The following is a 14,403-nucleotide window of genomic DNA, read 5'->3' as shown; positions in this document are numbered from 1 at the left end:
TGAAGAAATCTACAGAAAGACCGGCAGCTTCAAAAGCACTTCTGAATAACTGAGATTCTGCACAGTGTTTTGTAAGGTAAGTGCTTTCTCTCTTCTTTGTTTCAGGCATTTTAATTAGTTTCTTAGTTAGTGATGACAGAGTAAATGCCAACTGAAAATAAAGCAAAGAGATAAGAGAAGATATATTTCTGCATTGCAGTAAAAAAGTGGAACAAATCATCCTGCAGTCAGACACAAATAGTCTCGATTATAACTCCAGCAACATCCCCAGAGACAGTAATCACCATGTTATGGCTGGATCTCTGGGTGTCCAAACCCCCCCATGCAGAGCACAAACAGACCACTTATCCCCGAAGTCTGGGAATCCTGCAGGTTTGTTTGCACACAGGCTTTAACGGAGAGGGCGAGTGAGAAAGCTCCTGCCAGTAAAATGTAACCCAAAAAAGTAACTTCAAGCAAAAGTTTGTCATTACAGACCTCAAACTATTCTATAAATGTGGATCAATGGAAAATTAAAAGAACACAGGGACGCAGCAAAAGAGGAAAACAGAATCTTGTGCGATCGCTCCATGAGAATCCAAACAAATCCGGAACCCAGCAAGACCATCTATCCCCAAACAAACAAACACAAACTGTGTATCCGATTGCATCCAAACCTTTATTTTACATTAAAGAGGCAGAAAACAAAAAAGCAAAGGCGGAGAGGTGAGTGGCCTGAGAACAGAGAAGCTGGGAAAGCTTTTGCCATGTGAAAATGTCAGGGTGGACTTTTAACAAAGTTCGAATTACTCGAGTGATTCATGTCTCAAAATTACAAAATTTACCCTGAGAAATTAAAAGGTTATTCTCTGTGTCTACCTGAAATGGAACTTTTCTAACATTTTCCATGGAATTTAACACGAAATTTAACACATGTGATGTTTTTACTGCATACATGTGTGACCATGAACTTATTTTACTGCTGACAGTAAAATAAAAATGAAGCTCATGGCTCCACGTGTAAAAGCTCACCATCCACTGGCATGTAGCACCAAGGTCAGAGAAGAGACGTGTGGCCGGACACAGAGGAGAAGAGAGCCAGGGAGTAGGTGGCGGCAGGCGCAGCCACAGGAGGTGGCTGTGCGAAAGGACGCAGCCGAAGGTAGCGCGAGCCACGGAGCGGTAACTGACGGCAGGGCATGGCCGCAGTCGCAGGAGAAGGGGAGAGGGCCTTTGGTCCATGGATGGCAGACTTCGTCCAGGTGGCAGCAAGACGCCAGCTAAAACGCTTTAGGCCCGGAGCAGCGGCGGGCGGAGTTTAGAGCTGTGCCCTCACGGGGTAAGTCCCGTTGTAAAAATGTATAAAGACACCCCTGGTACATTAGGATGGCTGACTGCCGCTGCTTCACTGTGTTTAGCGGAAGCGGAGCTTGCGAACTGCGGAATCAACCTTTATTGTGCTTAGTTTTCTTTTAATTATTCTTTCCCCTGATCAGGATACATTTTTTATGCTGTAAATAAAATATATATTTTATTATTTTAACCAGATTTTACATGTCTTTCTGTTCCGGTGATCATTCTCTGATGCTCTTCCCGTTTTAGAAGGGGTTCCCTTCTAACTTACACCCTTGACACACATACTCTGATAACTCAACTTTTAGACCAACAGAAAATTGCTCAGTATGTAAACTTCAAGTCTGTAATAATCTAAAAACAGTACTTTCCAACTTTTTTCTTTTTCAACTAAATTTAGATGTAAAAGGAAGTTTTGGGGTGTTTTAAGGCTGTGACTGCATTAACCCAGACAACTCTCTGCTACTTTCAGGTATAGTTCTCGTCAAAAGACGGCATTGATATATTGAACATCCAAGGGAACTAAAACCTAGGTGATGCTACAAATGACTCCTAACAAATTTAAATTCACAATAATGGGTGCAGTTTATAAGCTGAAAAAACAGATGTTGTGTATGTGTGAGGGCAGATAGCAGGAATGTTTTTGGTTCCTGGGTTTTTAGGCTATCATTCGATGTTTACTGAAGTGAGAGAGATAAAAACCTGTCATCTGTTCTCAGAGATACGACCCCTGGAAACAGGAAGCCCCGCTGTGTTTACTTTCCCTCCATCCCTTTAATGAGGACAACCTGCAGAGGGAGGGAGAGTTCAGGGCCCCCATCACTCAGCAGCTTACGCCACCCCAACTCCCCCCAAACACATTCTTCGCTCTATCTCCCTGCACCATAAACACTCAGGAAACCCACCCATGTGTGGGGGATTCAAAGGTCAGAGGTCGCAGCACTCAGGCTGTTTTGAGGCAGGTATGCCTCCTGGGTGACATCACTGCTGCGGGCTGAGCCAGGCCCCACCAAGCTGGCAGGAGGAGGGCAGTGTTTGTCTCCCACGCAGAGCTGATTAAAAACAGATCAACTGCCTGCCTCGACCCGATGCAATGATTTGAGCTCACACTGATGACATATTCTGTGTTTGTGTTCCTGTTGAGATCTATCTCCGTATCAGTTATGCTTGTGAAATAATATTTGTATCTAGTAAACAGTGTCAGCTTGTCAGATACACCAATCCTGCTCAGGTGGAGGAGAAAAGCTAAAATATTTCAGAGGTTTGCTCGCGTGGCATCGACAATGTTTTCCCCTCACGCCGATCGGTTGTTCCTTTAAGCTATGTTACGTGCTTACACAGGTATTTTTAAGATTAAACCTTTTCTTTGAGTTGTGACCTTATGATCACACACATCTAGTGTTACGCCACTGAAAAGGGACATTATGGAGAAGTCTCTGCAGAGCTTGCATTTCTGATTGGTCTGGGTGATGTCACTGCCTGTAGTCCTGGCATGCTTTTGATTGAGTTTCAGTTATGTTTCTATGCATACAAAGACTTTTTTTTTTTTTAACTTAAACGTTTTAAGCTTATCTTTATATAACAAACATGGAAAACACTATAATAAAGACTATTCCTTGTTATGAGATAGCTCTTGCCCAAGTAATCCTGAGTTGGACAGATGGTTAAGAAAATGGATGGAGGGAGGCCTGGTTGCTTCATTCTTGGCAATGTAACATCAGTTTCCAAATTGTGCATGCCAGATTTTTGAATAAACTGTCCCAGAAGTTTCATGTTTTTAGATTCTTCTGTTTAAGAGAGAATTTTAAGAGGGCACAAAAGTAAAATGTTTGCATAAACAAGCGCTCCACCCCTGTGCTGACTGAAGGTGCACACACAGACTGTACAAAAGATGTTGCTATCAGATTTTAAAAGGGAAGAACTTTGATTTATCTTTAATGACCAGAAGGGGGCGACTCTTCTGGTTGTACTGAAGTTCATGAAAAAACTGTCGTCAATAAATACTTCCAATTTAAGTTACAGTTATTTGATAATAAATTTGTTATGAAATTTATGATCACAGTCAAAAAGAGATTATCACGAGTAAGCTCATTAGCCAATGACCAGTGAGTCAGCCAATCAGTGTGGAGTGCGTTCATTTTCTCAGTCGCACACTTTGCTCGTCACATCCATCCCATTTTTAATATGACCAAGATGCTCAAGTTAAAAATGACTCCACAAAACGGCGGCTGATGTCATGTTCTACATCCATCTTTTATATACAGTCTGAGTGTTACCTATCTACAAAACAAAAGATTGATTCAGATTGTTGCCAAATAATGTTAAGTTGATCTAAGCTAATCAGTTAATGTTTTCCATGAATAAATTGACTCACTTTAAGTCACTTGAATGTTAATAAATTCCTAAAACATATGTGGGAATCTTTGAAATGATTATAGATCAAATAACAGGAGAACAAATTTGTATCTGGAGGAAGACACTGGTGTTAAATCTCAAGAAGAAATGTCTAAACAGTCTGGATGAAACTGACCTGTTTGATAACAAAAGACACAAAAATGCCAAGTGAATCACTGCACCTTCAATTTTGAGCTGTGCAGTCTTTCTGGTATTACGTCATTGCTTCTGTCAGCTCCCCAGACTGAGGACATCTGCTGAGTGGACTGAATCAGAGTGACACACTGCCTCCTCCAGCTGTTATCTGTGCATAAACATAAAGCCTGAATACCGTTCTCACTGTGACTCAGAGGTTTACTCTGAGCCCCCTGATTACGACACCTCTAGAGTCGCCGAGACACCACGAACGCTCGTAAGTGAATAACTCAGTAATGTCAGGACAGTCTATGACAAATACATGCATCAGTTCTCTGTGGAGAAACTTTGAGTCAATGGAAAGTCTCCAAATAGAGAGATGAGTTCAGACATTTGTCAAGCATATGATGCATTTCCTTACATGACTTCAACAAACACAACTGGGACTTTTAGAACACAGAAACACCTACTCAAACTCCAGCGTTCACAGATGGAGTTCAAAAACTAGAGACCTGTGGACAGTCATCAATACATGCAAAGATTGTAAACCCAATCCAGATCACAGTGGACCCAAACAGATGCAACATGCATAATCTCCACTGGGAATTCATTAGTTGGGCAACACTGTTATCCCAGAGTGACACAGTCTCAGAGTAAGTTAAGAGTCACACATGCTTACAGGTTACGCTGAAATGACCAAGATTAAAACAAATCCACCTAAATGTGAATATAAAACATGGCATGAAAGACCTGGATCTCAAATTTGCTTGAGAGGATACCTCTATGGACTGAGCTAACACTCGTTAATATGGGTCATGACTGACTTTATCCTGAGTCGCTGCAGAGACTGTTTTGGATGATGTAAAATTTTGTCTTTACTTTGGTTTCCCTCGCAGCTTCCGTGGTGCACCAACTGCTCTGAAGGATGTTACCTCCTATTTAATTCAAACCATCTGTTTTAAAACTCATCTGTACAGATGTGGCAAAACTGAAAGCCAAGTCAGCCAATAATTTATGTCTATGAGGGACTACCAGATAAAACATCCTCCCTCTACCGCGTGAGTACCTCAGCATGTGAGCGTGCGTTATCATCTCTGTTAAAAACCACAGAGTCGCACTGGAACCTCACACAGGATGAAAAACAAAATCCTTCCCAATAGACAGGACGTGCCGCCACCCGTATGAGCCCAGAAAACAAAAGACTGACTCAGGTGACCTTTCAACTCTGACACTGGTCACTGACACCACTTCCCTTCTTGGTGAAACAGAGAAGCCCTGGGCGTGGGGCTCGCCTCAAACCTCCAAACTTTACAGTCTTACATTTCCTTTTAAGTGTGTTTTTAATAGAAAATAATAGAGCACAAAGTAGATTATAATATGATTCCTTTGTTCTTTTTAGGTACACTGAAAGGAGGTAAGGCGATTCAAAATCCCTAAATCCCCCCAAAACCCTGCATGACCCAAAACACTCCCAGTAATCCCACTGTTCCCATTATGTTTACAGCACAAACACACACACTCTTTATCTTGATGTGCTGATATGAAACACTGAGGTTTCCCCTTCGGTCATGCTCCAGAGCTTTAGGGGAAAACCTCACATGTCCTGTTTATTGACTGAAGCAGAAAAAGAATGAAGAACTGAGTGAGTGTGTGAAATGTGAGTGTGTGTTTGTGTGGTGTTTAAATATTAACCCGATTCTTTCTCTGTGAAACGAACAGGAACCAGCAACACGAATGGAAAAACGGATCGACCACATACCTCATCAGGTTTTGTAAACCCTGTTTGCTGGAGTTTCTCCTCACCAGAGCGTTGGACATGCTTTCGCTTCTTTTCTTCTTCTGCTGCTTGGAAATCTTCTTTTCTCCCTCTGGTAGAAATAAAACAGACCACACCGGCCGCTGAGATTAGCTTTCTCCTCTTGTTCCAAATCGACAGTGAAGGCAGCTGTCTGTCCTGCAGCCGTATCAAAGCCCAGAGCTCAGAATGAGTGAGAGAGAGAGCGTGTGTGATACACTGTTAAAGACTCCACACACACACACTGTCTTATTGTTGTAAATCTCACGCACAGTGCTCTCCCCTGCAGTGCTGGTTGGGAATGTCAGCAAGGCTCAGAGGGACTCCCTCCTCTATCTATCTCTCTCTCTTTCTCAGAGGCTAGGTTTTTAGTCATTACACTCCCCCCCTCCCCACACACACACACACACACACACACACCTCACCCCCCTCCCTCTGTCCTACATGTGGTTTTCATTGAAGAGCTCAGAGCAGCGGGGCCCAACATTTCTCTCTTTTTCGTCTCTTTCTTCGCTGCCTTTCCCTGTTATTCTGCGTCATGTGGTCTCCCCCGAGGGGGTATGAAAGATGATACCCTCAACACCCCACCATCAGCCCCCCCAAAATATTCACTACTGAAACATCCTAAACTCCTCCCCAACATTTCAATCCCCCTCCAAATGCCATAACAGCACTTTAGCACAGAAGAAAACATGGAGTATAATAAAAAGTGTACACAAAAGTACTGATATTGGAGACAAATACAGCTTATCCTATGGATGCATGGAGTTTTGTTTGGTTTACATACTATACTTGAATGTTCTAGTGATATTCTCTGGTATTACAAAGAGGTAAGTTGCAGTGTTGCAGTTTCATGAGCTGCCACTTGAGGCCAACTCCAAAAATGAGTCAATCTCCATAAACTCTAGTTTTAAAATGTCCAACTTCACTGCAGAAATAAACTTCTTTACAATGTAGGAGAAAAAAAGAAAAGAAAAAGTGTCTTGGCTTCAGACGATTCATCTTGGAACTGATGTGGATTCCCGCCCTGGAGTGGATCAGTTCTTCACAGTCACAGGACCTCTGGAGGGGTCATGGTAGAGTCTGCTGAGGAATGGGGAACATCCACCTTTTAAATACCACGGGTGGTTTATTGTCTGTTAATTTAAGTCTACACTGAAAGCCGTCAATCTGTTAACCATGACTGTTATAATCCTCTAAGTTACAGCTCCCTGGTCTCACAGGTACAGAGTATTAGGGGCACTTTAAGAAAAAGAAAATAATTTGCTCGTCATTTCAAGAATAAAGTTGAAATTTTGAGATTAAGGTCAAAAATTTGTTTTGAGAAAAAAGTTGAAATGTGTAACTGCCACGACTGCTGTGCCCTCTACAAAATACCTTGTGTAGGTGAGTGGCCTGTGTGTGTGTGTGTGTGTGCGCGCGCGTGCGCGGGCACGGCTCGGCCTGGGGCTTGCTGAGCCTTGGCCCCTGTGGGAGATGGTCATGGAGGGAGAGGTTCACCCTCTCCACCGCTCCCTGTTGGACGCTGCTGCCCCTCCCTGAGATGTGGGTGCTTGTTGGTTCTGGGGTGTGGCTGGATGTTCAGGCATGGTCGTTGACCTGCTCCTTCTCCTGCTGGGATGGGTGCACAGATATCACCAAGGTGTGTGGCTTCAGGTCTTCAGTACTCTTAGGGGCCCTGGATGGCCTGGTTCTCCTGGAGACATCTCTTCTGCCTCTGGCTCCTGGGGGGGCATTATTGCGGCTTTCCTCCCTCATTTTCAAGTACATTTTGTGATCAAGACACACACACTCTCTCTCTCTCTCTCTCTCTCATTAAAACACACACACACACACACACACACACACACGACAAGAAGATTGTCAACTTATGTGCCTGTGCATTTTCAAATTTTTGTATTCTAGGTGCTGTATGTTTGTTTTTCTTACAGGTGCGGCAGTTGACGAAATATTGTGCATTTCTGTTCGTACTCTATACTTTTAATACAATCACTACGAGGGTGAGATGAATGTGGATGGCAAGAAAGAATGTGGGTGCATGAGACACTCAGTTGCAGACAGCTATACAGCTATATGGGGAATTGCTGATTGTTCCAAGTGTACTTTCAACTCAGCAATAATAAAAAAAAAGCCTTTTTAATTAAAAAGCCCTTTAATCAGAAAAAGGTTTTCTCAAACTACTGTTCATTGCTGACAGGATACAGAGGTTTCATGAACCTTAACATATACTGTCAATACTTTAAGGAATTTTAAATCATTGCAGATTTAAATCTACTGCACTCATTTAAATATTGGTTTAATGCTACAGAAGAAACAGTGCCACAAGATTGTGTAATTAACAGTGTGAACGACATGATTAGAGAAAATACAGAAAGAATCATTTTTCCCTTGAATGGAAAAAACTGTTCCAATTCTGGAAATAATGATGCCATTGTAACCTTCGTCTGGACTGTGATGTCCACTTTGGCTGAACTTGTAGCCGTGTGCCCTTCAGACTCAGACAAACAAACTCTGCGTTTTGGTCTTCGCCCACTTCTTCAAAACCCTCACACATTTACAACACACCGCTGTTGCTACGGTTACCAGCTCAAGCAGATCTTACTCAGTGGCACGTCAAACAAAAGGGCATTCTGGGAAGGGAATTCATGGTGTGGCGGCCCCCTTCGTGCTCAAGCTCATAAAACTGAGCAGAGAAGTGACTGACCTGAACAACCTTGACACTCGCACACTGTAAAACAAAACAACCCCCCCAAAAAACAGATCAGTTTTTTGCCAACTTACAGCTACTGAGACTTGAAACCCAAAGCCTTGAAAAAAAATTTAAAGAAGAAAAAAGGTCAGGTTATTTTTTTTTTTTTGAGAAACTGTGTGTACATCCTCTGGTCTCCATAAGAAATGCATGAGAAGACAGTGCTTCATTAACCTTGATTAATGCTCTCAGTAAACTGGCTCCAAATACTAAATCCTCCAAGTGCTAAAAACTGCACTTATAGCTGCCACCTGAAGCTGCCTGAAAGAGTCTTTCTCTGTACACTGTGCCATTTTAAAATGCCCAGTACAAATCTTTTGAGCCTCTATGGATAGTTTTCCACTTTATAACAGCTCTATGATTAATGTGCTTTAATTAGTTTTAATTCTTTTTTTTCAAAAAGTCTAATTCAGTACAGGAAGCTCTAGTTTTTTAGGCTATGAGGAAAAAAAAAGCAAGATTACATCTCAATTTTTTTTAAATTTCTTATTTTAACGATTCATCTATTTGGATTTTGTTTGTGCTTCAAGTTAAGGTGATGACTCAATTTTTTAAACTGACACTCGTGCCAACACAGGGAGTTGTGGGGTGCGTCTTTTACATCCAGTACATAGTTTAAGGTCTCATTGGGTAGTTTCAAGGTTTACTGAAACCAACCTCATTGGTCCATTATAGCCAATAAAGTTGTTACTGTAGGAGGGAAACAGGCTTCATTCATTACATTCAGTCTCTAGATGCTAAACAGATGAAGGTAAAATCTCAAAAGTTCATAACAGACTTCAAACAATCTGTGGCATTAGAGTGGTTACATTCATCTTTTATATATTATGTTTATTAGAACTCTGAGCGTATAAGTCACATCCACAGAATGTTTTAGTCCAACTGTTGCTGTGGAACTGATTCAACACAAGAGCTTACTGGAAGAAGTGGAGCCATTAATAAACTGTGGTGAAGTGTTCAAGTGTTTCTCAACATGACGCAGTGAATTTCCCCATCAGTTTCAGTCAGAATTCATGTTCTCTCTACAAGCATGTTAGTGTTGGACTCTGGAGTGATGTTCTGTGGTAAGAGCTGTAGATTAATTCTCCCTGCGGTGGAGCAGCATGTTGGTAGATTTCTAATCTTTCCCATTTCATTGCTGGAGAAAGAGAAAAAAAAAAGACTTGCATCAGGCCCAAAGTGTTTCATTTCACAGCAGGATGCCAGGGCTGAACTTTTGTGGTTTCTGTAGAAGTAAATGAAGCTCATGTGGATGATTTACACGAGTGGGGACATCCAGCAGTGAGTCAGACATTTGTTCTCCACAGTAAAATAGACTTTCTCCAACAAACATTATGAGAATAGCATTCATGTGGCAGTTGATTGTCACATTTATCATATCTCTCTTTGCTATTTCAATTATCCAACATTTTAAGAAGTGCTTTAAGACTGATATGCCGTGAAAATTCCACTATCAGAAGGAGGAGCATTAGGAAAACATCTTAGCTTGAGCTGTAATAAGTACAATCACCAGCCGAAACTGTTAAACACTGTAGAAATTGTAGTTAATGCAGATATGTAAATCTGCCAATCACATGCCAGCAACTCAATGGCTTTATACAAGCGGACAGACAAAAATCAACAACTGAAGTTCAAGCAGAGCAAAAATTGTTGTTGAAACATGATTTAAGAGACTTTGGAATGGTTGTTGGTGCCAGAAAGGCTGGTCTGAGTATTTCAGAAACTGCTGATCTGATCACACAACCACCTCTGAGTGGGTCTCGATGGCAGAGGAGAATGGCCAGACTGCGTCAAGCCAATAGTAAGGGAACAGTAGCGCGACCACTCATAACAATGAAGAAGATGCAGAAGAGCATCTCTGAACACACATGTTGCATGCTACAGCGGCACAAGACCAGACCAGGTCCAGGCTACAGCGGCAGAAGACCAGACCAGGTCCAGGCTACAGCGGCAGAAGACCACACCAGGTCCAGGCTACAGCGGCAGAAGACCACACCAGGTCCATGCTACAGCGGCAGAAGACCACACCAAATCCATGCTACGCCGGCAGAAGACCACAACAAATCCATGCTATGCCGGCAGAAGACCACACCAGGTGCATGCTACAGTGGCAGAAGACCAGACAAGGTTCCACACATGTCAGGTAAGAACAGGAATCTAAGGCTAGAGTTAGAGGCTCACCAAAACTGGCTAATAGAAGACTGGAGAAAAACTCAGTGGGTTGATGACATTTCGATTTCTGCTGCAACATTCAGATGGTAGAGTCAGAATTTGATGTAAACAACATGAAAGCATGGATGCACCCTGCCTTGTATCAACAGTTCAGACCACCGGGGGTGTGGTTTCAACCTAATAGAGCGCCTTTGGTATGTGATGGAATGGGAGATTAACATCATGGATGTGCATCAAATCGGCAGCAAAGTGCTATGCTATCATATCAAAATAGACCAAAATCTCTGAGGAACATTTCCAGCACCTTGCTGAATCTGTGCCACAAAGAATTAAGGCAGTTCTGAAGGAACAAGGGGTTCCTGCCTAGTACTATTCAAAAGGTGTGTCTAATGAACACGCCATGGAGTGTAATTCAAGTCTGAGAACATCATCATCTTTGTCGTCTACACAGGGGGACCACAAAAGAAGCAAAGCAGCTCACATTTTTTCTTTTAAACATATTTTGGAAGCTTGTATTGCAGGTATTTAAAAGTCCTACTGTATATCTCCTAATTGATTGTTTTTCAGACACAATAAGTCATGCAAAAATATAAATTTCAATAAAAATCTAAATCTATTTTATGATTAATATGGACTAGATTGCACATGTAAATTGGTGATATTACTTCTTGTGCATTTTTTAAAATCAGACTGATATTTACATTATTAAATTAAAATTTACCATCAGCATACCACGCTGGAAGTCTATAGCTGAAGATCTTATAGATAATATTGTACAAAGCCGCTCACAGACACAGGCAGCTGTGTTTTATCGCCTCCACCTTCCTCGCTGGAGAACAAACACTTCCATCCATCAGCAGAGACACAGCCCTCTCTCTGTGTTGGTTCACTTTCAGCTCAAAGCAAACAAATCCGAGTTGTGCTGTTTTGTTTTGTATTTCTGAAGGTTATCTGGTTCTGCCAGGTATCGACCTGCCATTGGTCCATTTAGATTTACACTCTAGAGGTAAAGTATCTTTCCGATGTCACACCTGGATTCAGTATCAGAAGCAGTTCTAACAGCTGGATTTGCAAAGGTAAACTCATGGCTTGTTGGCTTACTCTTTTAAGATTTTCATTATGAAAGTAATTTTACAGAAATATTTAAGGGAAAAGAACAGATGTCATTTTTGTTGTGTTGTTCCCAAAAGGAACTAGTTTGAACATTTGAACGTCCACATTTAATGGCAACAGTGTGTCTACCCGTTCTGAATTTCCACAATAAAACCTGCAATTTCTCCTGAAAATCTCCTGTAATATTTAATTGTAACAAATGTAAGTTTTTGTGTTTGTCTAATGTTACTCGGCTTTTCTAGACAGCATATTTGTCAAAGTGAACTAGCAGCAGGCAACCAAAATACAAGCAGAGCTGTATACCCTTATCGACCTCTCTTAATTGAACATGAATGACTGAAAGCGGGGTAAATGTTTAACATTTCAGAAGCAGATGAGCAAAATAGTCATTTCTAACATAAATAATATAATACAGCTTGCTCTGCCAAAACAATTAGTTATTTTTTCCAAAAAGTATACTTCAGTACTACAAATCTTGCAGATTTTTTGGGCTGTGAGAAAAAAAAAATCTGCTTATTTTCGCAGAAGCAGGATTAAATCTCCAGGTCCTCGGAATAAAAGAACAGCTCGCTCAACCAGATCTGCCAACTCCCTGCTTTCTGAGAGAACTGGAGAGATGTGTTGATCCAATAGTTGCAGGGATCGTGTCAGCTCAGGGAGTGTTGACCTGCGACCCAGAATGTGTTCCTACCTCTCTGCTATCCGGTGCCAGAGCTGCTCTCATCACCTCCCACTCAGGGCTAGGCAGCGAATCTGAGATCTCCTCGCCTGACACAAAAAACCTATCAACCCCAGGCTCTCCTTGACAGATGAGTTTAACACGGGAATTCATTCATAAGTAATTTGAGAACAGCAATCGGGAAGCACTGGATTTCATATAAGTGAGATGTCATATTTTTCAGGTTGTAAATTCAACGTGTGAGGCCTTTTTGACTTCAGTGGGTTCAATTTTTCTTTTATTTTCCAGTTGGAGTCGAAAATTTTACAAACAAAACAATCAACACTTACTAAAAAAATGTGCTGGGAGGTTTGAGTGCATAGATTTCTGGATGTTGTAGCCATCCATGATTTTTTACTGCTCAATCTGGGATTGTGCTGAGCCAATCCCAGCAGTCAAATTCCATACCCCACAAACGTGGACAAGTCGCCAGTCTATCACAAGACTAACAGAGAGACAGAATCATTCACACCTACAGCAAATTTAGATCAACGATGAATCTAACAAGCATGTCTTGTTGGACTGGGAGGAGCAAGGAGTTCCCTGAGAGAACCCGGAGTTGATTGTTCCAAAATTAGTCTACTGATGTGACTAGACTACTGGACTCTCGTGAATAGCTACATTTCCTATGCACAAAATTTACATCGCACTGACCCACATGAATCCTTGCACAAGCTGCAGAAATAACTTGTAAATCCTCACAGCCACAGCAACTCATTGTACAGCTGTGAATATCTGTGGAGGCATTGGGTTTCAGATTCTTCAGATGATTAAACTGTGGAAACAAACTGACAAGGGGAAAGATGATCCAAAAAAAAGGATCTAAGGCTGAAGATGACAGAGTGAACATCTGCTTCTGGATGATACCGCCTCAGTTCTCTGAAGGTAGCACACATAAACTTGATATTAGGCCCATTTTTAAGCCCTTGAGGTGTTTTTACTCAAGAACATGATCACTTTGTTTTCTGCCTGTGGTGGTAAATAAAGACAAGTTTCCATGCCAGCAGAGATCTGCTGACACCCAGCTCATAATGAAACCTTTTTAGTCAGGATAAACTGCAGAGACTGTAGTTTTTCTTTCAGCCGGGTGGCAAAGCGCCAAGGGGCATAGAAGAGATATATCCTGAACTCTCAGCTTCGGACACTGTGGGGTTCCCTTGGCTGACATTCCTTTTCAGTTTTGCATGGTGGTCAGGGACATTGGCATGAGATTAGAACATTAGGGTGGTGAACCCAAACTTTAAAGAGAGGAACACAGAGTGTTTTACCAACAGTTAAAAAACACAGAGTCCATCGTAGTCATGAAAAAGCAGACCAGCTTTTTACCCTTGCTGGAATTGTCATGGGAATTTTATTCAGTCTCTGTGTTTTGCAGACTGGGAGAATGAATATAACAAATTTTCTTAATATTTTTTCGGAGATGTCGCAGGAGCATGTGGCACAGGACCACTGCGACATAATATCACTCTCTAATAATCAAAGCAAGCATGGTACGTCTATACTCATCACCACGTTTTATCCAATATACAGTGCCCGGGTCATTACTCATAGAAAGTAATGCAATACTTTTTTTTTTTTTTTTAAAGGTACAGTAAGCATTTATATATTTTTTTTTAGATTAAGCAGAAAAAAAGAATATTGTACTATACATTGCTTAGTGTGTAATTATGTCTTCCAACAAACTGATACACACTCACACACTTAGAAATTATATATTAAAACAAACAGAGGACACTGAGGAGTGCTACCAACTACTCACCTGAGCTCCTATACAAGATGGTGCAGTCTACACTCTGGGCCCAGTAGCTTTACCCACATACTGTAAGTGTGGGAGGCCTCAGCGACGAGGGCTAACTTCCTGACAGATAGAGATAAAACTAACTCCAAACAAAAACAAAGAGTTGGTTTTATAATAAAATAAAAATAAATATAAAACAGGTGAATCTTTGAAGGAATTAGCCAGGATCCAGCACAATCCAAACAAAAATGGGTGTC

General features: G+C 41.5%; 1 protein-coding gene across 2 annotated transcripts in view; it reads right to left on the bottom strand.

Moving 5' to 3' along the window:
• The window catches only part of lsp1a (lymphocyte specific protein 1 a), a 40,674-nt gene extending 34,676 nt beyond the window's left edge, over positions 1 to 5,998 (bottom strand). The window contains exon 1 of one of the 2 annotated variants that reach the window (XM_063480461.1): positions 5,621 to 5,998. In XM_063480461.1, the coding sequence (XP_063336531.1) occupies positions 5,621 to 5,679 (59 nt within the window). In that variant the 5' untranslated portion in view covers positions 5,680 to 5,998. The remainder of the gene's footprint in view (positions 1 to 5,620) is intronic. The other variant, XM_063480460.1, reaches the window with a different exon arrangement.
• Positions 5,999 to 14,403: the final 8,405 nt, after the last annotated feature.

The sequence above is a fragment of the Pelmatolapia mariae genome, linkage group LG7 (genome assembly GCF_036321145.2).
Source record: "Pelmatolapia mariae isolate MD_Pm_ZW linkage group LG7, Pm_UMD_F_2, whole genome shotgun sequence".
Taxonomy (NCBI): Eukaryota; Metazoa; Chordata; class Actinopteri; order Cichliformes; family Cichlidae; genus Pelmatolapia; species Pelmatolapia mariae.
Note: the sequence above shows the minus strand (reverse complement) of the source record. Positions and strands in the feature narration are given on the sequence as shown.